The sequence below is a fragment of the Mastigoproctus giganteus genome, chromosome 4 (assembly GCF_048544385.1).
Source record: "Mastigoproctus giganteus isolate SK-2022 chromosome 4, ASM4854438v1, whole genome shotgun sequence".
Taxonomy (NCBI): domain Eukaryota; kingdom Metazoa; phylum Arthropoda; class Arachnida; order Uropygi; family Thelyphonidae; genus Mastigoproctus; species Mastigoproctus giganteus.
Window position 1 is genome coordinate 57,384,869 of NC_143578.1, and position 26,946 is coordinate 57,411,814.

Below are 26,946 nucleotides of genomic sequence, written 5' to 3' on the forward strand. Positions count from 1 at the left end.
CTTCCTCTTTCTCAGATTCCACACCTGAGGGGCGGGGCCATAAATTAAAATTGAGGAAACTATTAAAATAGAGACTAGGCACCTGTGAGGTGATCTCATTGAGGTGTATAAGGCCTTGAATGGTTTGAGCAAGTTCAATGCTGATGGGATTCTTCCTCTTTCTCAGATTCCACACCTGAGGGGCGGGGCCATAAATTAAAATTGAGGAAAGCAGTTAAAATTTGGTTTTAGCCAGTGGGTAGTTGATTGCTGGAACAAACTTCCATCTGTTGTTGTGGAAGTTGACAGTTTAAATAAATTCAAGGCTGAACTAGACAAACTTTTGGAGCGCACAGATGGGTGAAACAAGAAGGGTTTTTTTTTGGCTGATGCTATATAAGCTTGCTTTCTTGCATCATATGCCTTAATAATGCTAATGCTAATTTAAATACTTGCAAGCTTGTGTTATCATTATATGATGGTATTTTTTCCAAAAAAAAATTAGGGTCAAACTTACTTTATTCGGGGAATTGGCAGTTTTCTGCATCTTCTAACTAATTACCAATGCACGTAAATCGCAGTGCACATGAATTATGAAATTAGTTCTCAATGTCATCATTAAAGAGCTACTTGAAGACAGTCTGAGGAAAAAATTGGCTAAAGGATGTCAGTTCGTGTTGTATTCTGAGCAATTACTGCTTCTGTCTAAAATTATTAGCATTAAAATGCAAGGAAGCAGAGCTATATAGAATGTGCCATCAATAAAAAAAATAATAATAAATAAAAATATAATAAATGTTATACTAGTTTTATATTTAATATTATTATTTGAATAAATAAGTGATAGAAGGAATTAAGCAGATCTGTTTTGCATCTGCTAAAAAAAATCCCTAATTGCCCATACTTTTACATTTGCCAAAAGTGACCACCTGTTCCACATTGAACTTTACTCCTTGCCTCAGCCATTTTTGGAAATAATTCATTCCAATGATTTTTAAGATGAAAGCTCCTTCACAGTGAGGAGAAACTGTGTTCATGAACTTGAGCACTGTGAAACTGGTAATGTGGAAATCACAGAGGATTATTTACTAGAAAAACTTTTGATCCTGATAACCTGTAAGAATCCTGGGCAGTAAAAAATGGTATGTATATAGTTATTTTAGAAAGGGGAATACATCATACCACTAAAATTGTGAGCGCTTCATTGGACAGGGATGATTCCCCTGGATTGGAGAAGCTCTGCTGTAGTACCAGTCGTCAAAGGTGGTTCTAAGAAGGTGGTTGATAACTACAGAGGCAGTGATGAGTAAGAATACTGTACAAGATCATCAAGATAGAAATGGTATTTTCCAGAGAACACAGAGCAATTTTGTAAAGGTAAAATCTTGTTTAACTAATATGATCAACTATTATGACAGTGTTAGCCATGAGTTGGATGCAGGAAACACTGTTGACATTGTTTGTTTATTTGGATATTAGCAAAGCATTTCACTTGGTCTTGCATGAAAGATTACTGTGTAAGCTGGAACATATTGGAATGACAATATTCCAATATGTTCCAGCAATTCACAGTTCAAGGTCCTAAAATGGATTACAGAATTACTCTTTCATATTGGGGCAAAAAATTCAGTGCTTCTGAAATGTAAAGCATTGTGTACATAACTTGTTATTTACACTGCTAATATTAATTAATGGCTGATGTTTGCATTAGATTATTAATTGAATTAATAATAGTTTGACAAATTTTAACAGTGATGACAAATGGTAAATTTTAAATGTATATACAACTTATATATGTTTAGGTATTCAGTTCTGAAGCACTTTGGTTCTGTGTAAATGAATGCATCCAAATATTTGGATCTAAGAGTTTACTTAAAGATTATGATATGGAAAGATGCCTTAGAGATGCACGCTCTTGGATGATGTTTGAGGTAATCTTAAGTACATTATATAATTCAAATTATGTCCTAGTTTTTGAATATACAGTATTCATTCATCCCATAAATAATGATTTTTTTTTAAACTGAAAAACACATGAACAAAAAACTGGAAAGAGCAGGCAGGTGTGCCTACTTTTTTTTCCAGTTTCTGTGTTGTCTTTTTATGGTTTTTTGAAATGTTTTTTTTTTTTTTTTTCTTAAAAATTCAGTCAATGTTATGTTTTTCAAATATCCGTATTTCTTATGTTGGGAATACTTTGGCATTGAGTTTTTTTCTGTATTATTTTCTCTGAACGTATTCACTGTGAAATACTCCACAGTATAAAAAAAAACACAATACAGTAAACTGCCGCTATTTGCGGGGGTTACGTTCCTGAGAAATGTTGCGAATACCGAAAACACGAATACTGAGTTATGGCTCCCATAGTAATAAAGTGGTTCCGTTCCAAAGTATGAAATATATAAGAAAAACTAGTCTAAAATTTTGTTTATGTACATTCATAGTATGACTATGTACATAGACAGTACATAGTGAAATGCAAGCATATGACATCGAAATGAAAATAAGAAACAATTTAATATTAAATGTAATATTTATTAGAAATTTCAAACAAACCTTTCAAACCAGCACCTTTGCTAGCTAAAAAACTTATCCCGCCAGTGCTATCACCAGTTTCGCTAAAGTGTTGATAAAGGAGTTGTGCCTTTTCACGAATAATGAGTGAACTTAATGGAATTTTATTTTGAGTTCGGTCTTCTATCCACAGATTTAAAGCTTTTTCCATTTTTTTCTAATTTAACATTATGAGTTACAGAGCAAATTTTTGAAGCAATTAGCGCATTTTCACAGACACTGGCGGATTTTTTCTTCCGATTTCTTGATTGATCGTACCGTTGACTCATTGATTTTATAATGTTTTGCCTCAGTGGCAAAACATTATAAAATCACTTTCACCATTAGAAATTTTATCTAATAACTCAATTTTATTCGCTAATGTCATCACCTTCTTTTATATTTTCACATTTCTCTTGTTATTCGTAGCCATATTTTTGTAGGGGTTAGAAAGAATTTGTCCACAATAAAGTCACTTTCTTCCGTTAACACACTCGAAAAAGTCTGTTTTACACTGCAAAACGGTAGATTTATAATTTTTTAAGCATATCAATTTATAAATTGATAAATTTATTCAATTTATAAGCATATAAATTAAAAGGAAATGACGAAACCTTCCATGACAAGCGTATAACACATACTGAACAAGGATTAGCGAGAAACATCCACGCTCGCGATTTTGTCACCCCTCTCCCCCCACCCACTGAGCGCTGTTTTGACCGAGAAAGATAATTTTAGCCACGCCCATGTTTTTTTATGGCAGAAAATATTCACGGCGCTCCTCTTCTCTGTTGCATTTTTACACTTTTGTGTGAAAAGATGTTTTTACTAGTGTTTTTCTTTCTGTTTGAAAATTTGCTCATATTCAGCCAGTTCCTAAACAGCATAACAAATCCCTTTCACCCAGCTATTGTCCCTTTGCATTTACCTCTACTCTTTCAAAAGTAATGAAGAAATCCATCAGCCACAACTCCTAAACTATCTTGAAACCTTCCATCTGATTAAAGATCACCTATAGGAATTCTGTTAGTGTCAATCTACTCGTGATATATTGACTCATAATCATATTTGGACAGATTCGATGGAAAAATTTAGTGAAAGTTAAGCAGTTGCTCTTGACATTTTTAATTCTTTTGATTGTATTTAGCATAAAGTTCTTTTAAACTAAGCTGTAAACTTCTAAACTAAAGCTCCCATCTTATGGATTGCCAATCAGACAGTTTCTTGCAAAAGCTGTTGGCTGCAATTTCTGTTCATCTATATTCTCACCTGTGTTTCAACCTAATGGTTCTGTATTGTTTTTTTCTGTAGATATCCCCAGGGGCACCATTCCTTTGGGACAGAAGCACCAGCTGTTTATGGTGCTATTGATAATGATTCTTACTACTGAAGTTTTATAACATTTTTTAAAACTTGGACTTAGTGACAACTTTGACTTAGTAATATTTCTTACAACTTGGCTTTAATGACTTTTTTTTATCCCACCACTGATACTTGGGTAGTTACATATAGGAGGGTTACAGAGAGTGTTAAAATAATGACGAACTTTACAAGCTAAATAGTAGGCCTTAGCCTGACTCCATGTGTCAGGGATGAGAACTGGTTGTGCCTACAGGACAATTGGGCAAAGTGGACAGTCACCCAATATTAACTACACTGACTGGCCTTTATCTCAATGATAAATAAATACTACAAAATAGCGTTGCCATTAGTATGGCTGGAACTTCTCTCGCACAATAAATTTTTAAAAAAAATGGCTGAATTAGATTAATGTGCTACCTGCTGTAAAATATGTAAATTATCTGTATAATATCGGTGTAGATCCACCATAATTGAACTATGTATATAGTGTAAAGGCATCATTTTAATTGTCTCATATTGTGGATGCCTTCACAATGAGATAGCTGGTATTGCAATACTTCAAATAAATAATGCTTCTCTAGTAGAGAAGACTACTGTTATTTATTTTCAGTGGATACCGCCACCCAGACAATTGGTTTCGAAGCTAGTGGGCTTCATCATCAGTGGGTGGCCAGGTACCCTGGTGTGGGTAAACTATGGTGGATCTACACCAGTATTATATAGTTAACTACCTAAGCCCATAAGAAATTATGCCTTGTGCATTTCATCTTGTAGTAAATTATCTGTATAATAGACAGCAGTATTGCCAAACATTGGCAGTAACTGCTAAATACAGTAAATAAAAAAAAATGCCCTTTTGAAGAAGAAGAAGAAATCTTTATTGCATACAAAACGCACACACTGTACACAATATCCTTCACGGCTACAAGCCAGGGTATGTTGGTATCTCTCTGACCACTCACTACAGGTGATGATAACTTTTCATTATGCAAACAGCCTCAGTTTTTCAAATATCCATCAACAGTTCCTTAAATGCTGAAATCTGAGTAATTCCCCAATGAGGTGAAGAAAATTTAGTGAACTTCAATCCTTCTAAAACTGAGGCATGTCTTATTTCTCACTAAAAGGATTCTAGGTCTCTCCTGTTCTCATCTTTGATGATACTGAAAATTCTTGACAAGATTACTATTTCTTTTAGAGATTACCTGGGTTTTCTTTTTTTGCTCTCAACCTTATTTATGTTCTAAACAACTATTCACTCTCTACAAACCCCAAATCTGTCCTACCATTGAATATTGTTCCCACATCTGGGATGGTGCCCCAAACCCTCTCTGAAGCTTCTAGATAGATTATATTCAAATGGGGATTAATTTAAGTCAGGTTAATTAATGATCCATCTCTTGCAAAATCACTTCACTCTTTGTCTCACAGGTATTCTGCTTCTATTGCGTGCCTCTTCCATAGATACTCTGTGGGCACTGTTCTGAATTGGCATCTATTTTCCCTCACTTTCTTCCAACCTGTCCAAACACATTCTGAAACTAATTAGTGCCCATTTACTGCCTAATCCCAAACTCACAGAACTAAATTTTCCTCTTTATTTATCCCTTGTACTTCTGTTCTCCAGAACAACCATTCTTCACATGTATTTCTCAAAAATTGCAATTTCCAGAAATTCAGATCTAATGTCAACAGGTATCTTCTGTCAACTCAGTCATCAACTCATACAAAGTACTAAAGTACTCTTGGTTCTAATACCTTTCATTTTCAATTTTCATTTAAGTAAGTAGCAGATAATTAAAAAAAATTAGGCTCTTTGTTAAACTTCTTGTTATGAATCATAAGATTCCCTTTAGACTTGTAATCATTTAGCATATAAAAAGTAAGTAGAAATTTCCCTACTAATTGTTTAAATGTAGTCAAAAAGATGTCTGCTTTGAATTGTTTAAATGACATCATTTTGATTTCTTCTTTCTATGTTAAGTTCAAGACACAACTGATATTTATTTATTAACTATATTTTAAATAGAAACTTCCAGTTATAAAGAAATAATAACAATGTTTAGCTAAATAATAATTGATGTAATTAATATATGGAAAAAAAAGAAAAAAAGAAAAGAATTTCTTCTTAATTATAAACATACTTTCTTGATAGGGCACAAATGAAATTTTGAGGCTTTATATTTCATTAATGGGTTGTAAGCAGTATGGAAATCAAATGGCTGATGATATAAAGTAAGTGCTCATCATAAAATATTTTATTTAGATAGTATAACTCAAGAATGAGGATTAAAATGCAATGCATTATGTGTCTCCAACTTACTTATGACTCCTAGATTTAAATTACAGGTGCTGACATCCTGCCATCAAATCATTTTACAGCCAGGCCTCGCATAACGCTATTTGAAAAATTATACCACTTTTCACTTTACACGATGCAAATTTCCAGTTAACACGATCTTTTTTTTTTTTTTATGCGATTGTTGAAAAAGATTTGAATTGCGCATTAAGCTTACAGCGAGTTGTACAGTCAATTATCAAACGTTTGCCTGCTGCCCACTTCGGTGTGTTCCATCAACCATCGGAAGAAGACGTGTTACTTGTTTGTCTCCTGCTAATAAAGTCGATGCACACTTGCATAAAATTTCAAATTTTTAAATGAACCAGATGAAAATGTTACCGCAAAGGACATAACGGTAAAAGAATTAGATGAAATCTTTCGTATCGCATAGAACCTCAAACAAAAGGTTTGAGGTTCTCTGTGATATTTATTTCGCCGGGGCCCAGAGAAGATTGTTGTCGGCTATCGGAAATTGATTGATGAAAAGAGAAAGTCAACACTGTTCAAATATTTCCCCAACAGTCATTTCTTCATTGTGTATTTTATGTCAGAGGTTCCCAAGCTTTCTCGGTTCACGGCGCCCTTAATGTCTCAGTAATTTTTTCAAAGTGCACCCAGACCAAAAGAAATACCTAACAGTTCCGTTTAGTAGTTAGGTCCAAACAACTTAATAAGAAATGTTGAAACTGTGAACTACCTTGAGCTAGTAGTTCGCGCGGTGTCCGACAGATGCGAATATCGCTGTGTTTCCCTCAAAAATTTTAAATATTCTGCGGCGCACAGTTTGGAAACCGCTGTTTTATGCAATAAACATTTAATTCCATAATTATTTTCATTATCTTTTATATTGTATACAGTTAAAAAGTTATTTAAAAGGTATTTTTAAAATTCTTTATGGACATTTCAGAAGGTCAAGGACCAATTATAATTTTTCCTATTGATTATTATATTCGATTAACACGTTTCCATTTTGCATGATGCGCTTGCAGGACGAATTAATCGCTTTAATCGAGGCCAGTCTGTACTTTGCATCGCTATCTTAGTGATGCTTTCAATTCTAAACTAGGCAAGTGTTTATATTCTGTCAAAAATATCTTCCATATTGGATGTGTTTTGAATTTACCATGAGTAGTGACCATTATTAAGGATAAAGATTATAATTACAGTCCTGATTGCCATGGCAGCTACTCTGAACTACTTTCTGAATGAGGAGGAGAAAGAAGTAAAGGTTTGGGCAAATATAATAATAATGTTATTATTGTTACATAATAACTGAAATTAACATGAATTTCAGTTATTATGATTAGGAATTGAATGAGTGAAGTTTTACCAGAACATGGTGTACAATTTGTACTTATTCTAACTACCTGGTCTCTGTTTCTAAAAAGGAGTTTGCCCACTTTGTCATTCCTTCAGCACTCTTTGTTGCAGATGAACTATAAGAGACCTCTCCTATTGCATTTAGTAATAATAACTAAAGAAATTAGTAGGGTAATTGCTTAATGCATTAGGTAGGGTTATTGAAATATGCACTGTTATAACCTTACACTTTGACATGAGGCTAGACTCCTTCTCAAAAGTGAAAAGCCTTTGTTGGAGTCCTGAAAATAGCAGGTTGGTGTATCCACTGCACTGTCTTAGGGCCAACGTTTTATCATTTATTTAAGACTTTGAATGATGGAGTAAGTTCATTGCCATTGGAATCCTTCCTCTTGCTCAGACTACAAACATTAGCACACGCCTCTTGATTAGACCGGGGTTTGAGCCCGTCACCACCAAATACCGAGGATGCGGAAAGGTCAGGGAATGACCACCGCATATCCCGGAGCAATATGGCCTTAGTTGCTAATGCTCCTAAAAACCAAATAAACAAACAACAAACAGCTACAAACATGAGGGAGCATAAATTGAAATTGAGGAAGGGTGGTTGCAAGATAGATGTGCAGAAGTTTGCCTTCAGCCAGCAAGTAGCTGATTGTTGAAACAAACTTCCATCTGGTGTTGTAGAAGTGGATAGTTTGAATAAATTCAAGGAAGAATTAGACAAACTATTGGGAGGACAGTGATATAGGAAATGTGTATGTTTTTTTGGTTTTTTTTGGATGATTCTGTATAAGCTTGCTTTCTTGCATCATTTGCCACTACAATAACACCAGAACTTTCAGTTTATTTACTGGGAAGCGACCTGATAGACACTCAATAGAAGAATATTACGATGTCAAGGTAAATTATTTCTGTTTGCAAACCAACTAGCATTTTCTGAGATCTTGATCAAATACCATGAAATTGGAATGATGACATATCAAACTTTTCCCCAAAGTGAATAGCTTGGAATCTCGAAAATGGCCAGTAATAAAATAAAATATACTTATTTCTTATTTTATATGAAATTTCTTATTTTATATGAAATTTCTTATTTTATATATTTAGTTTACTATAAAATAAGTTATACATGCTTAATATTAGCAATATTAGTGGTGTTTTTTTTTTTTTTTGTAATAGCAGATTTATTTAGAATTTTGGCTTATTTTTCCATTAAATATGTTGGACTATTGTTAGGCGCATAACCCCAATTTATAACATTGTGGTTATTGAAAATTATATTCTGATGTAATTTTTTAAAGGCTACAATTTTCCATAATTACATCTATCCAACTTCTTTCAGAAAAGGCGCTCCGTAGCCAGGTTGGCAGGAGCGGCAGTGCATAGCACACACTTCTTGATTAGACCGGGGTTCGAGCCCGTGACTACCGAATACAGAGGATGCGGAAAGGTCAGGGAATGACCACCGCATATTCCGGAGCAATATGGCCTTAGTTGCTAATACGCTCCTAAAAATCAAATAACAACAACGACAACATCTTTCAGAAAAAATATCTTTGTCATAAGATGGGAACTTGCTATATTTAGAAATTACCTTTCCAATTCCCCCCCCCCCAATAAATCTGGTCATTGAAATAAAGATTATCCAATATTTACCAGTTATTAAACTTCCAGTTATAGTAAGTTCCACTTATTGTGATCACATTTGTTTTGCAAAAATTGATAACATTAAATGGAGGTATATATATATATATATATATTTTTTTTTTTTTGATGAAATATAAAAAGTTGTTTATCTTTCCAGTCAGTACAGTATATATAATACTTTACATACATAACTCATACAATATAAACATATATCAATTGATTTCAGTGTTGAAATTTTTAAAAAAAATTACAGATTAAAAAAGTAAACAATGAATACAAAAACACAATATAAACATATCAACCTATTTAAAAAAATTTCCAATGTTTATTGTTTTAAATCTTCAATATGTTCTTGTAAACTGTACAATAATTTGTAGTCTTCACTTTTCCCTCCCTTAAATTCCAATGCACTCCATAACACTTCAGCAGATTTCCTAATTTCTCTGGTTATTGGCTTAACTCTCTGGACTCTGTCTTTATTATTAGAATTTTCATTTTTCTCAGTGTCAGGTTTATTTGGTATATTTCTATCGACAATATCTTTTAATGACAGATCACTGTAGTTAGAAGATTTTTATCAATGTTTATCCACTCCTCAAAAAATGTTGTAATATTAAATGAATTAGTGTACTCTGTTTGGCACTGCACTACTTTCCTCAATATTTATCACATCTGGCTGAATAAATCCAGCATCACAAAAACAGTTTTTGTTTAATTGGAAATTAAATCTCAAGCACTAGCAATTTATTGCACTGCATCTAATAAGTTAATTCTTCTTGCTATATCCTTAGCTTGAGCATCGTTGCTTTCTTCAATCTCTACAATAATTTTTCGTTGTATTGCACTCCTTCACAATGTTTTGAAAACCTTTACAATTCCTTGATCCAAAAGTTGTACTATGGACATTGTATTTGCTGGAAGAAATGATGAGTTTTATGTTGTTCAACTGCACATTCAGATGAGCTGTACAACTAAGGCAAGCACAATTTTTTATTCTTTAAAAGTTTACACAAAAAAGGGTGTGAAAAACCAAGTTTTAATGGAGCATTCCTCTGACTGCACTTGGGCAAATCATAAGCACTTAGAATTTTGTTCTTTTCACTCAAACTCAAATCTGCAACATTTCTATTCTAAAAATAAATAAATCACGGTTCAATTCTCAATAGATGTCAATTGCAAACTAACTCAAGAAATCTATTCACAGAAAGCAGACAGTGGATACAGTCTGCTATCTATTCTGTGAATGGAAATTCAAATGCAGTACTGTATCCACTGTCTGCTTTCTATTCTGTGAATAGAAAGCAGACAGCGGATACAGTACTGCACATATGCAATGTAAGATCACATGATCACTTGTAGGAAAATTTCGTGTGTTTATATAGTGTAATTGAACACTAACTTGTCGTGTATAGTTGTAAAACTTTACAATAGTGGGTTAGATACTCCTTTCCCCAGTCATATAGCCCAATAGCAAAAATGCCATTTTCTTGATTGCTCATTTGCTTTTGTTTACCGGCAATCTCCTGCTTTTCCTGAAGGCTACAGACATGTCAGGAATTAAAATGTTTAAAGTTAAACTTTCACACAACAAGGGCTGAGGTTGCGAACATTGTTTGGTGGTCAGGATTATCAATTACCTTAAATTTGTGACTTACATACAATTTTAGGTGTTCTGGAAGACATTTCTCCTAATTGAAAAAAAAAATTATAACATTAAATGGTAGTATGCTCATAAAAAGTGGCAAAATTTACATACATTATAATATAAATGTTTTGGATTTACATTTTTGATTATAAAAAGCAGCTGGTAACAATAACCAGCAGTAACATTAACCAGCATTCATTGTATTTAAATTTAAATGTTTCATATTCCTATCATTGTTCAGGGTAAACTATTATTATTAAGGGATGAGATGAGGGATAACTCCTTTCATTATTAAGGGATGAGAATTGCATTCCTGGCTGCCCTAGCAACCAGTAATACAAATGTATAACTAGATGTCATGTTCAAATTAAAAACTGAAAAGGAATTAATGCATACATCCTGTTCACTTGTGTTTTTTTTTTTTTTTTTTTTTTTTTATGAAAACCTCAAACACAAAAGGCATTAGAACATATAGCACTTATTACCCATGCATGGGTTGAAGGAAGAAGAAAAGTTGGTTCTTCAAGTTTGAATTTGGACAGTAAATAGATAGTGACTGGTATGGAAGAGGGGGGGGGGGAATTGTAGAAGCCAAATCAGAAGAACAGTGCCCATGGAAGTATCTATAGAAAAGGCATATTGCAGAAACAAAATATCTGTGAGAGAGTAAATGGAGAGACTTTGTAAAAGACGGGTCATTAATTAATCTGACTGCCCTCTTTTGAATGGAGTCTAGAATCTGGAGAGAGAGAGAGAGAGATGTGGGAACAAGCCAGCAGAGCTTAGAAATTAGGGTAATCCCTAATAGAGATGTGATCTTGCTCAGAAATCAAAGTCATTGAAGATAAGCATAGGAGCAGTAGATTCCATTGTTTGTGAGGTACAAGACAGGACTGAGTTTTAGAAGGATGGAAATTAACTAAGTTGTCTTTGCCCCATTGGGGAATTATCTAGTGATCAGAATTAAAGGGACGGTTGGTGGATATTTCAAGCTATTTATGCTGGTTTCTGAAACTGGAAGGTGAAAAGCAGTGTACTGTCATCAGCAAAACTATAGATAGGATTTCCAGTCAGTGGAAAAAGTCATTAATATATAAGAGTAAAAGAGTGGAAGAAAGAAATGAACATTGGGGAATGTCAGCATTAGTGAAAATTGTAGAAAACAGAGAACCATCAGCTGCAGCAAGCAGGCAGAGAGAAAACTGGATACCCAATTGCAGAACAGTCAGCAATCCATAATACAGAGCTTGTTTAGAAGTCCTTTACGCCAAACATGACCAAAAACTTTACAAATGTCAAAAGCAACTGTTTGAATTTTGCCAAACTTTTCCATTGAATTTATCTATAGATGAATAACATAAGCCAGTATATCATCAGTGGATCAACTCTGATGGAATCCATACTGGTGATCATTGATCAGATAGAGCAACAGGCTTGGGAGATCATCAATGTCAATTGTCTCAAACAGTCCATGTAACCAAGATGCAAAAGCAGATTTGAAATCAAGACTACATAGTGATCAGTTGCTACAAGGAAGGTCAGTAACTGATATGGTTCCTCACTGGTCTGAGCTAACATCCTCTTCTTCAAGGACTCCTGATAGCCAAGCTCTGCATACCAAAGGTCTGGATCAGAGTTCAGTTTGGAAAATAACTGGATGGCAGAGTTGATGCTGATTTGTTGTTCCTTCTTAACGTTAAACAAAGAACATGATTGGCTTGTAAACAATGACAAGGAACTCTCCAGTGTATATAATCCTATAGATGTAAACTGTCATCAGTCCTTATCAATAATAGATTACAGATATAATAACTTTATATAATCCCACTCCTGCAAAGAAGGAATACAAAGATTACTCAAGAGCATTGTTCTAGATGGTACAACAGGCAACCTTAACTTCCTGGTCTTAAAAATGAAATACTTAAAAACAAATTGAAAATTAAATTAAAACAGAAGCAAATTAAGATTCAAGGTGCTATAGTTGACCAAATTATCAACCAGTATTTTATAAACGATTGAATACTGAACCGGTATATCAAACTTTAGATAACTTAAAATCACTAGACCTAGAGGGTGGTTGAACTGTCAAAATAAGTTCATCAGTGTATGAAATAAATTTAATATTCATTTTTCAACAAAAAAAGGATCAAGCAAAGTAGAAAATAGAAAATCTAAGAGGATACTTCTTTGAGAAAATACCCACTGAAATAGAATAAATAGCATCTGAAATGTCATTCAAAAACAAAATACCACACATATGTAAATGGGAGAGGCACATATGGACTGAATATAATGCAGAGGCAATTTCAAAGAAAAAGGTATTCTGGTCAACTATTCTGGTCAAAGGTATTCAGGTATTCCAGGCATTCCCAGTTGAAATCTGCTGATTAACCACTAGGGACAAGTAATGATTGATTGCTTGCTAATACCATAATGGATAAGGTAAGTTTTTTCACACATTTAGATCAAGACCAGAAGCTAAAACTCTATTGTGCATCATTAACAACATCTCAAAAATAAAAATGATATAAATTTAGAACAAAAAATTTGGAAGTGAATCATAACCCACTGCATAAATATCAGGCAAAACTCCTGCTGATGTCTTTTAACTCTTTAATTGAGCATAAAACGGAATGTAATCGAGCTACAGAAAATCCACCATATCCAGCTTGAAGCTTGGTTAGATGATACTAAATACTGAAACCAAAAAGTGTGGTTTCCCAGTTATCAGAATCTAATATGTCCCCAGAATGCAGAGGAATATTTGGAAAATCTCATTGTACCATGAAAACCTTGAACCTTCAAACCATAACCTTAAGCCTTGAATTAACAAAATTTTCAGCAACAGCCATTTTTGCTTCCACAAACCTAGAACAAGCCAGTATAAAGACTTTATTGGGCAAAGGCAATGTCTTGTAAACAGCTGCCACTTTAATTGTTTAATTTAAATAAGGACATGAAGCACCAGACAATAAAAAGGGAACCACATAGATAGCCAAATGCATTGTATAATGACATACATAATTTTGTCATTACAACATGACTTCATTATGATCATTATTTTTATTATATAGTCAACAAAATTATTATTATTATTTTTTTCATCAAAGATTTGAACACTTTTATAAACCAGTTTGCACACTGATTTCAAATGAGTTCTCTGTATTTTTCTAGCCATATTAAAAATTTGGGACAAAAACCTCGGACTATGGGAAACTTACTAGACACAGAAGTTAGTGCTTTTCATCAAGTCTGTATGCAGTAAGTTCACCAAAGTTGGTTACATGGCATCATTTTGAGTACATCTCATATTGTGAATGCCTTCAAAATACAATGAATAGGCAACTCATTATGAAGGTATTAACAATATGAGATGTAATCAAAACGATGCCATATAACCAACTTCAGTGCACTTACTATATATTACTATATACCAAGTTATATACCAACTATATTACTATATATTACTACATGCTTACTATATTACTATATACCAAGCTAGCAGTTTTCCGACCCACGAGGCAGCGTTAGGTGGGTCGGAAAACTGCAAGCTTGGTGGGGATACACAGACTAATAGATTAACAGTAGCCACTGGCAGAGGTGAAAGTGATTCTTGCACTGCTTCTATTGGAATGAGCAACCCAGCCTGGAAAACAAGATGCAGGAGATTTCAGAGACTGCTGGGAGTCATTGCGATACAAGTAAACGCATGGGCTGTGATAGGGTAGCTAAGAATAGGAACAGGTGCATGTATACTTGCGTGTACACCAGTACTAGGAGTTTGGTAAATAAATTTGATGAATTTGAGGTGTTGGTAAAAACATCAAAAGCAGATATTGTTGGGATATCAGAGATGTGTTTCCACACAAATACGAGGAATGCAGAAATGCAATTTGGGGAGTGCAATGTGCACAGGAAAGATAGAAAGGGAGGAGGGGTTATGCTATTAGTTAAGAAACACATAAAATCCAAGGAAGTACAGCCAGTCGACATGGCTGGACAGTGCAGTGTCGAATCAGTTTCGTGTGAAATAAACACTGGGAAATCAAAATTGAGAGTAGGAGTGTTATAGGCCTAATGATTCTGATGAGTATAATAAACAACTGTACAGGGAAATAGAGTGGGCCAGTAAATCAGAGAGTCTTATAATGGGGGATTTTAATTTCCCAGATATTGACTGGAATTTGTGAGTTGGTCACTCACACACTAGCAAGGCTTTTGTGGATTTATTGGATGATTGTTTTCTACAGCAGCATGTTCGGGAGGTAACTAGAGGGAGTAATACTCTTGATCTGATTATCAGTAGTGATTCTTCATGCATTAAGAATCTGCAGATAATGGAACTACTAGGTGGCAGTGATCACAGTATGCTGAAGTGGGATTTACTCAAAGAGGTAACTACCATCAGGGGTAAAGGGAAGAGTTTTTGCTTTCGTAAAGGCGACTGCGGAGGCCTGAGACAGTATTTAAATTCTGTACGGTGGAACCAACTAATGATGTTACCAACAGCAAATTCAAAATGGGAAGCATTCAAAGAATTAATCTTGGAAGCTATTCGGCTTTTCATACCAACTAGGCGCTTCCGTAGCCAGGTGGGAAGGAGCAGCAGTGCGTAGCACACGCTTCTTGATTAGACCGGGGTTCAAGCCCGTCACCACTAAATACAGAGGATACGGAAAGGTCAGGGAATGACCACCGCATATCCCCGGAGCAATATGGCCTTAGTTGCTAATGCTCCTAAAAACCAAATAACAAACAAACAAACAAACATACCAACTAAGAAATATTGTTCAAGGTTTAGGCCTAAATAGATGTCAGATGAACTAATGAGACACATAGCAGAGAAGAAAAATGAATGGGATACATATAAATTAATTGGTGACACGGAAGCCTATAATAGATATAAACTTGTCTGTAACCAAGTCACAAAGGAGATTAGGCAGGCAAAGGCAGATTACTAGAAATATTTGTCAAAGGATGCAAAGAGTTCTTTTGTTATGTAAACTCTAGAAGGAAGGGGATGAATCAGATTGGTCCACTGGATATCGATGGTTCAACTGTTGATGATCCTGCTCAGGTAGCAAACAAACTAAATGAGTATTTTGCATCTATATTCACACATGAGGAGTTATTCAATGAGGGGAATGCCAGAGGTGAATTAAACTCTGGCAGTGAGCTAGATGATTTTGTAATAACTGAGAGCAAAGTGGAGGAGAAATCATTGAAGATAAACATAAGAAAGGCACCTGAGGTGGATGGGATCTATCCAGTTATATTAAAGGAAGTAAGCAAACCCTTAAGCCATAATTATGAGAGCTTCCTTGGGCTCAGGGGAGGTACCCATGGACCAGAGATGTGCAAATGTGACCCTAATTCACAAAGGAGGATCAAAGGGCAAAGGTTGATGACGTTGTAGAGCGGATATCATCTTTCAAGGGCACAAAAGGTGATATAGTTGTACACGTTGGCACTAATGATATTAAGAGTAGGAGACCGGCAGAATTACTTAACAAGTACAGGTCACTGTTGAAAAAAAAGCCGTGAAATAGGGTTGAATTTGAAAGTGTCTGCAATTCTGCCCAGACACGACAGGAGGGAGTACATGATGAGAGCCTTGTCGATCAATTCGGCCCTGGAAGGATTGTGCAAGGCTCAAGGGGTAGACTTTTTTTCAGCCTGGACTGTACTTGTTAACAGGAGAGATTGCTTCTACAGGGATGGGATACACTTAAATAGAAAGGGTGCAAGAATATTTGCTGATGCTATCGAGGCAGTGTTAGGTGGGTCGGAAAACTGCTAGTTTGGGGGGATACAAAGACTAATAGTTTAACAGTAACCGCAGGCAGAGGTGAAGGTGATTCTTGCACAACTTCTATTAGAATAAGAAGCGACCTGGAGCGAGGGGTGTTGGGGGTTTCAGGGACGGATGGCAGTCATCATGGAATAGTTAGGTATATGGGATGTGTTAGGGTAACAAGGAATAGGCATAGGAGCATGTATGCTTGCATGTATACCAATGCTAGAAGTATAGTAAATAAATTTGATGAATTTGAAGTGTTGGTCAAGACATCAAAGGCGGATATTGTTGGGATAGCAGAGACGTGGTGTCACAAAGATATAAGGAATGCAGAACTGGAATTTGGGGAGTACAATGTGTACAGAAAGAATAGACAGGACAGAAAGGGAGGGGGTGTTATGCTGTTAATTAAGAAAAACATAAAATCAAAGGAAGTGCACCCAGTTAATATAGATGAACAGTGCTCTGTTGAGTCAGTTTGGTGCGAGATAAGCACTGCGAAAGGAAAAATAAGGGTAGGAGTGTGTTATAGGCCTAATGACTTGAATGAGTACAATGAACAATTGTACAGAGAAATAGAGTGGGCCAGTAAATCTGAATGTCTTATAATGGGGGATTTTAACTTCCCAGATATTGACTGGAACTTGTGGGTTGGTCACTCACACACCAGTCAGACTTTTGTGGATTTATTGGATGATTGTTTTCTGCAGCAGCATGTTCGAGAGGCAACCAGAGAAAGTAATACTCTTGATCTGGTTATCAGCAGTGATCATTCGTGTATTAAGAATTTGCAGATAAAGGAACCACTAGGTGGCAGTGATCACAGTGTGCTGAAGTGGGATTTACTCAAAGAGGTAACTACCGTCAGGGGTAAAGGAAAGGGTTTTTGCTTCCGTAAAGGGGAGTACAGTGGTCTCAGACAGTTTTTAAATTCTGTACAGTGGGATCAACTGATGATGTTACCAACAGTAAATTCTAAGTGGGAAGCATTCAAGGAATTAATCGTGGAAGCTACTAGACTTTATATACCGATTAAGAAATATTGTTCAAGGTTTAGGCCTAAATGGTTATCAAATGAACTAATGAGACTCGTGACAGAGAAGAAAAATGCATGGGATGCATATAAATTATCAGGTGACGCAGAAGCCTGTGGCAGATATAAGCTAGTCTGTAATCAGGTCACAAAGGAGGTTCGGCAGGCGAAGGCGGATTACGAGAAATCTTTGGCAAAGGATGCTAAGAAAAACAGCAAGGATTTCTTTACTTATATAAACTCTAAAAGGAAGGGGATGAATATGATTGGTCCACTTGACATCGATGGTTCGACTGTTGATGATCCTGCTCAGATAGCAAACAAACTGAATGAGTATTTTGCATCTACATTCACACGTGAGGAATTATTACAGTTTGAAAATGGAAGAAGGTTATCAAATTGTAGCAGTGTGCTTAATGATTTTGTAATAACTGAGAGCAAAGTGAAGGAGAAATTGTTGAAGTTAAACATAAGAAAGGCACCTGGGGTGGATGGGATCTATCCAGTTATTTTAAAGGAGGCGGCAAAGCAACTAAGCAAACCCTTAGCCATAATTATGAGAGCATCCTTGGACTCAGGGGAGGTTCCCACGGACTGGAGATGTGCAAATGTGTCCCCAATTCACAAAGGTGGATCGAAGGGTGACACGAGTAATTACAGACCAGTTAGTTTAACTTCTGTTCCGGGTAAAATAATGGACTCACTGGTTAAAGATGCATTGCAGGATCATCTAGACAAGACTGCAGCAATAATTCAAACACAGCATGGGTTTGTTAAGGGAAAGTCTTGTCTGACAAATTTGATTGGTTATTATGATGTGGTCACAAAGGAACTGGATGCGAAAAATAATTTTGATATCATATACTTGGATTTCAGGAAAGCTTTTGACACTGTTGCGCATGGAAGACTACTGTACAAATTGGAGCAGAATGGTATTAAGGGTAAGTTGCTAAAATGGATAAAAGGATGGTTAAGTGGGAGAAGACAGATGGTGGTAATCAATGGGTGCTGCTCTTCATGGACTAATGTTATTAGTGGAGTCCCACAGGGTTCGGTGTTGGGTCCACTGTTGTTTTGTGTATTTATCAATGATATTAATGAAGGTATATCAGGCTTAATGTCGAAGTTTGCAGATGACACAAAGGTTGGCAGGGTTGTTAATGACAGTAATGGCAGTGTGCTACTGCAACAGGATCTAGATAATTTGGGCAGATGGGCTAAGAAGTGGCAACTGAAGTTCAACCTTGACAAATGCAAAGTACTGCATATGGGTAGAAGTAACCCCAGAGAAACGTACCAACTGTGTGGTACTACACTTAAGGTGGTAGAAAATGAAAAAGACCTGGGAGTAATTGTGCAGTCAGATATGAAGTTTTCTGAGCAATGCAGACAGGCTGCTAAGGCAGGTCATGGGGTTTTGTCAATGATATATAGGAATTTTGCTAGCAGGGAAAAGGAGGTGATTGTCCCTCTGTATAAGGCAATGGTCAGGCCACGCCTTGAGTACTGCGTACAGGTCTGGAGGCCTCATTTTAGGAAGGATGTAGATTTGCTTGAGCGTGTACAGAGAAGAGCAACACAATTGGTGAGGGGAATGAAGGGATTCTCTTACCAAGAGAGGCTTAAGTTCTGCAAATTGCAGTGGCTGGAGACTAGGCACCTGCGCGGTGATCTGATTGAGGTGTATAAGGCCTTGAATGGGTTGAGCACGCTGAATTCTGATGGGATCCTTCCACTTGTTCAGATTACGAACCTACGGGGACATAAGTTCAAATTAAGAAAGGACAGATGTAGAATAGATGTGCGGAAATTTGCCTTTAGCCAGCGGGTGGTTAATTGCTGGAACAAACTTCCATCTGTCGTTGTGGAAGTTGATAGGTTAAATAAATTTAAGGAGGAACTGGACAGGCATTTGGAGGGAATGGTGTGATGATTTTTTTTTTTTTTTTTTTGGCTGATGCTGCATAAGCTCCTACACTTGCTTTCTTGCATCATGTGCCACTACTACTACTACTACTACTACAAGTAATTACAGACCTGTTAGTTTTACTTCTGTTCAGGGAAATTAATGGAAGCACTGGTTAAAGAAGCCCTTCAGGACCATCTAAATGAGATTTCAGTTATAGCTCGGACACATGGTTTTGTTAAGGGAAAGTCTTGTCTGACCAATTTTATTGGATACTATGATGTGGTCACAAAGGAACTGGATGCAAGAAATAACTTTGATATCATATATTTAGATATTAGAAAGGCTTTTGATACTGTTGCACATGGAAGACTGCTGCACAAGTTGGAGCAGTGTGGCATTGGAGGCAAATTGCTGTTATGGATAAAGGGATGGTTGAGTGGGAGAAGACAGAGAGTGGTAATCAATGGACTCTGCTCGTCGTGGACTAATGTTATTAGTGGAGTTCCTCAGGGTTCAGTGTTGGGTCTATTGTTGTTTTGTGTATTTATAAATGATATTGATGATGGTTTATCAAGCTTAATGTCCAAGTTTGCAGACGATACGAAGGTTGGCAGGGTTGTTAAGGACACTAATGACAGTACGCTGCTGCAACAGGATCTAGAAAAGTCGAGCAGATGGGCTGAGTGGTGGCAAATGAAGTTTAACATTGACAAATGTAAATTACTACATATGGGAAGCAGTAACCCCCAGAGTAACATATCAACTCTGTGTTACTACACTGACAGTGGTAGAGAATGAAAAGGACCTGTGGGTAATTGTGCAGGCAGATATGAAGTTTTCTAAGCAGTGCAGATGGTCATGGTGTCTTGTCAATGATATACAGGAATTTGTCTAGCAGGGATAGGGAGGTGATTATCCCCTTGTATAAGGCAATGGTCAGGCCACACCTTGAGTACTATATACAGGTCTGGAAGCCTCATTTTAGGAAGGATGTAGAGCTGCTGGAGCGAGTGCAGAGAAAGGCAACAAGATTAGTGAATGGAACAAAGGGTTGTTCTTATGAAGAAAGGCTTAAGTTTTGAAAATTACAGTGTCTGGAGACTAGGCACCTGCAAGGTGATCTGATTGAGGTGTATAAAGCCTTGAATGGTTTGAGCAAGCTCAATGCTGATGGGATTCTTCCTCTTGCTCAGAATAATCACGTGAGAAGGCATAAATTCAAATTGAGGAAAGACAGTTGTAGGATAGATGTGCAGAAGTTTGCCTTTAGCCAGTGTGTGTGGTTGAGTGCTGGAACAAACTTCCATCTGTTGTTGTAGAAGTTGAGAGCTTAAATAGATTCAAGGCAGAACTAAACAAACATTTGGAGCAAGTGGATGGGTGAAATTAGAAGATATTTTTTTTTGGCTGATGCTATATAAGCTTGCTTTCTAGCACATGTGCCTTTACTAATGCTAACTAATATAGATCTGATGCAAACCAGTAACTCATATGTCTATTAAGTTTCCCATAGTCCAAGGCTTTTGCCCCAAATTTTTAATATGTCTAAAGCTAATGTACACCATTTGTCATCTCTCATATTGTGGAATTAATTTCATAACTGGGTTGTCAGTTGTTATACCACCAGGTACCTACCTACACACTGATGAACAGCCAAATACCCCTGAAATGGCCGTCTGTGTTGGTGGTGTCTACTGAGAATAAATAACAATAGGCTTTTCTACTGGGGAAGCATTACTTATTTGAAGTTCAGTGAATTTGAAGTTCAGTGAACTCATTATGATGGTATTCACGATATGAGATGTAATCAAACAGTGCCATGTAACCAACTTCGTGGACTTAACTAAAAGCACATAACTTATATGTCTGTTTGTACAAGTTAAGACAATTTCATTACAAAACACAAGAATGGTTGCAATTACATTTTTATCACTTTTACAGTTTAAACTCAATGCACTTTATGCGTATAGTTAAAATAATATGGTACAGTATTGTAAAGAAGATTTATTGAATTTAAAAATTTGTGGATGACTTCCTTTGTTACACTTTGGCTGGAGTGTCACAATACCACATCCAACCGTAGTCTGTCAACATACATTCATTCCAGAAACTTTACTAGCAATTTTCCATTGACTTAATGTCTTGATCGAATCATTCTTGCTGCTTGTTACTCACTGTACCAAAGTTTTCATTAAAGCAGTCTAAATGCAAATTCAAGAAATGAAGTTTTTGTGACATATGACATCCCATATCTTTGTATATAACAAGCAATTTCTGAACTCCTCTCTTTTTTTTTTTTTTTTTTTTTTTATGAAAACCCCTAACCTGAGAGGTATTAGAATCTATAGTACTTATTACCGTGCTTGGGTTGGAGGTTGAGAGACGAAAGAAGATATTTGTTGACATTAGATTTGAACTTCTGAAGACTGTAATTTTCAGGAAATACTTACAAAGGAAGGTTGTTCAAGAAAATGGCAGTTGAATAAATAAACGAGGAAGATGAAAAGTTGGTTCTGTGAGTTTGAAGTTGGACAGTAGATGGATGTTGGCTGGTGGTAGCACGTGTTCGGACTGTTTTGAAAGAGAGAGTGGGAATTATAGAAGCCAATTCAGAAGAACAGTACCCATGGAAGTATCTGTAGAAAAGGCGTACAGCAGTAACAGTATGTCTATGAGACAGTGAGTGAAGAGACTCTGTTAGAGATGAGTCATTAATTAACCTAACTGCCCTCTTCTGAATGGAATCTAGAAGCCTGAGGGATATTTTGGGGGCACCACCACAGATGTGGGAACAATATTCCATGGTAAGGCAGATTTGTGATTTGTCCAGAGTGAACAGCTGTTTGAAAGAAAAGTAATGCCGAGAGTGAAAGAGTAAACCAAGTTTTTTAGATGCAGAGGAAGCAATATTTGTAATATGCTTGTGCCACAAGAGATTAGAAGTCAGGGTAATCCCCAAAAGAGATATATCAACTTGCCTAGAAATCGGACTGTCACCAAAGGTAAGCATAGGAGCAGAAGAAGAATCCTTTTTGCGAGATATAAGACAAGACTGAGTTTTAGAAGGCTTGAAATCAACTAAGTTGTCTTTGCCCCACTGGAGATTGGCATTTAAGGAATTGGTAGCAGATATTCGAGAAGTTGAAGCTGATTGAGCAGAGCAAGGTTTCTCAAAATGCAAAGTGGAATGCAATGTGCTATCATCGGCAAATCTATGGATAGGATTTCCAGTCAGTGGAAGAGGGTCATTATTATACAAGAGGAAAAGAGTGGGGGAAAGAACTGAGCCTTCGGGGACACCAGCATTAGTGGGGAAGTTAGAAGACAGAGAGCCATCTACCATCAACCTCAGTGAGCGATCAGAGAGAAAACTGGATAACCAATTACTTATGGTTTGCCAAAAACAGTTGGCAAACCATAAGATGGAAGTTTGTTTAGAAGACCTTTATGCCAAACATGATCAAAAGCCTTTGAGATGTCAAGAGCAACTGCTTGTGTTTCACCGAACTTTTCCATTGAATTTGTCCATAAATGGTTAACATAAGCTAGAATATCACCAGTGGATCGACACTGGTGGAATCCATACTGGCGATTGTTAATCAGACGGAAGGTTTCTAGGTAGTTTAAGAGTTGGCTTTTAATTGATTTTTCGATTACTTTAGAAAGAGTATAAATAGTTGCAATTTGACAATAATTGGATTTAAGGGATTTGTCACCCTTTTTAGAACTGACTGGATATGAGAAAATTTCCAAGAACAAGGAAAAACACCTTTGGAATAAGAAAGTGAAAAAAGGCGGCAAAGAACAGGACTAAGTTCAGAAGCACAGGTTTTGAGAACAAGTGGAGAAATACCATCAGGACCTGGAGCTTTCTTAGCATCAAGATTCATCAAAATCCTTTTGACGGAAGACCACAGGAGGCATTGAATCGAGCATGTTGGGAATTGTGGGAGGCATTTTACCAAGATCATTGATACATGAGTTGGAAGAAAAATGGGATGCTAGCAGGTCAGCTTTATCCTTGGCTGAAGTGACAACAGAGCCATCTAGTTTTGACAGAGGTGGGAGCAGAGATGGGCAAAAGTTGTGGCCAATAGCTTTGGCAAGAGACCAGAATGCACGGCTATCATTAGGGCAAGAAGCAAGTTTTCTACTCTTAGCCTGTTCAAAATCTAGTTTGGACTGATTAATAACTGCTTTACAATTGTTGCGAACTTTAGTGTAGGCAGAAATTGAAACTGAAGAATTGGAAACAAGCTAATTACGATGTGCACATTCTTCTCTTGAACAGTTAGCACATTTATTGGAAATTCAAGGTTTAGATAAAGGAAGAGATTTTAAAGTGGAGTGTGGGATAAAGGATTCCATTCCTACAAAAATAATTTCACTGACATGATATGAGCAAACGTTAACATCGGAAGTTTTGAAACAGTAATCCGACCAAGGAAAAGAAGAAAAGAAATCTCGCAGGTCATCTCATTTTGCATTCTTGTAATGTCAAACAACACGAGGTTGGGTTGGGAATTGCCATGAGATAAAGGCTCCATTGGAGAAGAGGCAATCACTAAGTTGTGATCTAAGGTGCCTAAAGGACCACTCACTTTGACCTGGTACTTGGAGGGGTTGTTTGTGAGAAAAAGATCAAGCGTGTTGGTTAGGATTGTCCGGTATTCTTGTAGGTAAATGAATAATCTGTGCAAGGTCATTAGTAATTGCAAAAGCCTCAGCATCTCGACCAGCTGGGTCAGTGTGACTAGAAAATGGAAGCCAGCTTGAGTTGTGAACATTAAAATCACCAAGGAAAATTACCTCACTGTTAGGAAAGTTGGCCTGGAGAAAGTCAAGTTGCAAAGAGAGGAAGTCAAAGAGCTCCAAGTGATTAGTGAAGTTAGGAGAACAGTGCAGACAGCAGATGAATTTGTAATGTCAGACTTTCTAAGAGACAGAAAGATCAGAGTAAGATATAATGGGGCCTACTCCAGGGACAGAAGAACATGGCAGGGAGTCCCGCAAGGCTCTGTTCTCAGTCCCCTGCTCTTCCTGTTATACACTAATAACGTCCATCAACATATAGACGAAGACACCAAGACTGCATGCTATGCAGATGACATAGCAATATGGCATACCAGCAGAGACATGGCAAAATCAGAAATATCCATAAACAGATCACTAAAAGGAATTGTGGACTGTGCAAGAGAACTGAAATTACAGATAAATCCCCATAAAACTAATCACACAGTTTTTACCACAGACAGAAGCCGCAGAAAGAACTTTAACCCAGCTATCGCTATAGACGGCGTGCCCACTTCAAAAATGGATAACCCAAAATATCTGGGTATAACCCTCGACACAGAACTACGTTTCACCAAACACATTGAAAACAGCTCCAACAGAGCACTGAAGAAGTTAAACATCCTAAAAAGCTTATGTGGTACGAACTGGGGAGCAAATCCGAAAACACTTAAAACAACTTATACCTCACTTATCAGGGCTAATTTGGAATATGCAGCACCAATATGGGCACATGCTTCTGAGTCTGCACTTGGAAAACTGGACAGGATCCAAGCAAGAGCAGCCAAAATAATCATCGGGGCTGTTTCGTCTACAAACAACACCAAAGCAGAGCGGGAATGTGGCCTTCAGACACTCAATCAAAGAAGAAGATATCACACAATTAAATTCACTAATAAGGCTAACAGCAGAGACATTGATCATATCTCCCGTAGGACCTTTATAAATTGGAACTGCAGGTCAAGACTCAAAAGGTCATCCACCATGAAATACGATAAGGAAATCAGAGAAAGTCTTGATCTTGAACTCACAAAATATGACATACTTCAAGAGCCTACCTTACCATCTTGCATCCCCCAAAATACCGCAATAAATTTGGATCTCGTGGAACACTGTACAAAAAAAGAAATCGAGACCATTGTCAAAGCTATAGGAATCAAAACAATTGAGACTTATTCGAGGCGTGACTTAGTACAGTCTGTCCTCGTATAGCACGATAGTTGCGTTCCTAGAAATCCTCGTGCAATGCAAAATCGTGCAATATAAACAACAGGCCCTATGGGAAAAGTAGGGTTAGGTGCCGACCACCCAAGATTGAACACACATTTGGAACCAAAACATTACCAAACACAATAAATAATCGGGTAATTTTAATCGTTATAAAATACTTACGTATTTTATAACGATTAAAATACGTAATAAAAATATTATATAATAATAAAGTATTTTTAGTAATTTTAATACTAAAAAAGTATTTTTTACGAATAAAATACGTATTTTATTCGTAAAAAAATTATTATATTAAATAAAATAGTCGTAATAAAATACTTACGTATTTTATAATACGTAAGTACTGTATAAATTATAATACGTAAGTCGTAATAAAATATTGCTAATGCTTTTGCTTCTATCGTAAGCAAACTTGCTTTTTGTTTGATTTTCTATCCAAACAGATGACAGCCGTTCCATCTCTTCCAATTCTTGTGTCTTAATCTAATGGATTTTAATTACACTGAGTTGTTCCTGCTATTAAAGTTGTTTTTATTTTCTCTGCATTCTTTGTAATTCTCGGCGTTGCCTGATTTAGGTCTATAGCACGTGCAATATCACATGGCCTTTCATTTTGCTCAAAGCGTTTCAAATTTCATATTTTTTCTCTATCGACAGAGGCGGACAGAAGCCTTACGGGGAAACCACGGTGGGTCGGGGGCCGGTGTGATTTTGGCCATAAACCGTAGTATGAGGCCACTATAAATTTTCCCGGTTAAGAATTTTTGATCCAGTCCGCCTCTGTTTATCGATATTGCTTCTTTTTTTTTTCTCTGAATCTGCAGTGTCTTAGAGAACGCTTCCTTTTCACACCTTTTAAGTATTTTACTCATTTTTAGGGAATAAAGCACAATTACAAAACGAGGAGGCACGCTTGATACACATAAACAAAGCTGCGCGCGTGTAGCAACTGAATAAACAACACCGTAAAGGCCGAGATACACTATTAACACCTCACATTTTACTAAAGCACACTACCATAAAACAATAAAAACAATTTACAGTTGCGTTTCTGCTAGTGAAATCTGTTATAAACTGGTAGTAAACTCCATCTAATTGCATTTGCTATTATATCGATAACTGGAATTGTGTTGGTTTTTACGTTATTATGGTGAAATGTGTTTCCCCTTTACTGATATAAAACACATAAATACATTTTCAGAATCTTCTTCATTCCTATCGTGTTGCGTTCAGTTGGGGTGATTCCGCATTCGACTGACATTTCTTGTAAACACAAAGGCGAATCGTGTATAAGCGAATTCGGTTCGTGTTATATAAGATAACGTTCCCCTATTTA

The 26,946-nt window shown here is 36.4% G+C and overlaps 1 protein-coding gene across 1 annotated transcript in view; it reads left to right on the forward strand.

The window, feature by feature from the left end:
• LOC150086747 (complex I assembly factor ACAD9, mitochondrial-like) overlaps nt 1–26,946 on the forward strand; it is a 216,665-nt gene that overhangs the window by 89,125 nt on the left and 100,594 nt on the right. The window contains exons 12-13 of the mRNA XM_090371556.1: nt 1,782–1,910; nt 6,050–6,129. Coding sequence (XP_090227682.1) covers nt 1,782–1,910; nt 6,050–6,129 — 209 coding nt within the window. The remainder of the gene's footprint in view (nt 1–1,781; nt 1,911–6,049; nt 6,130–26,946) is intronic.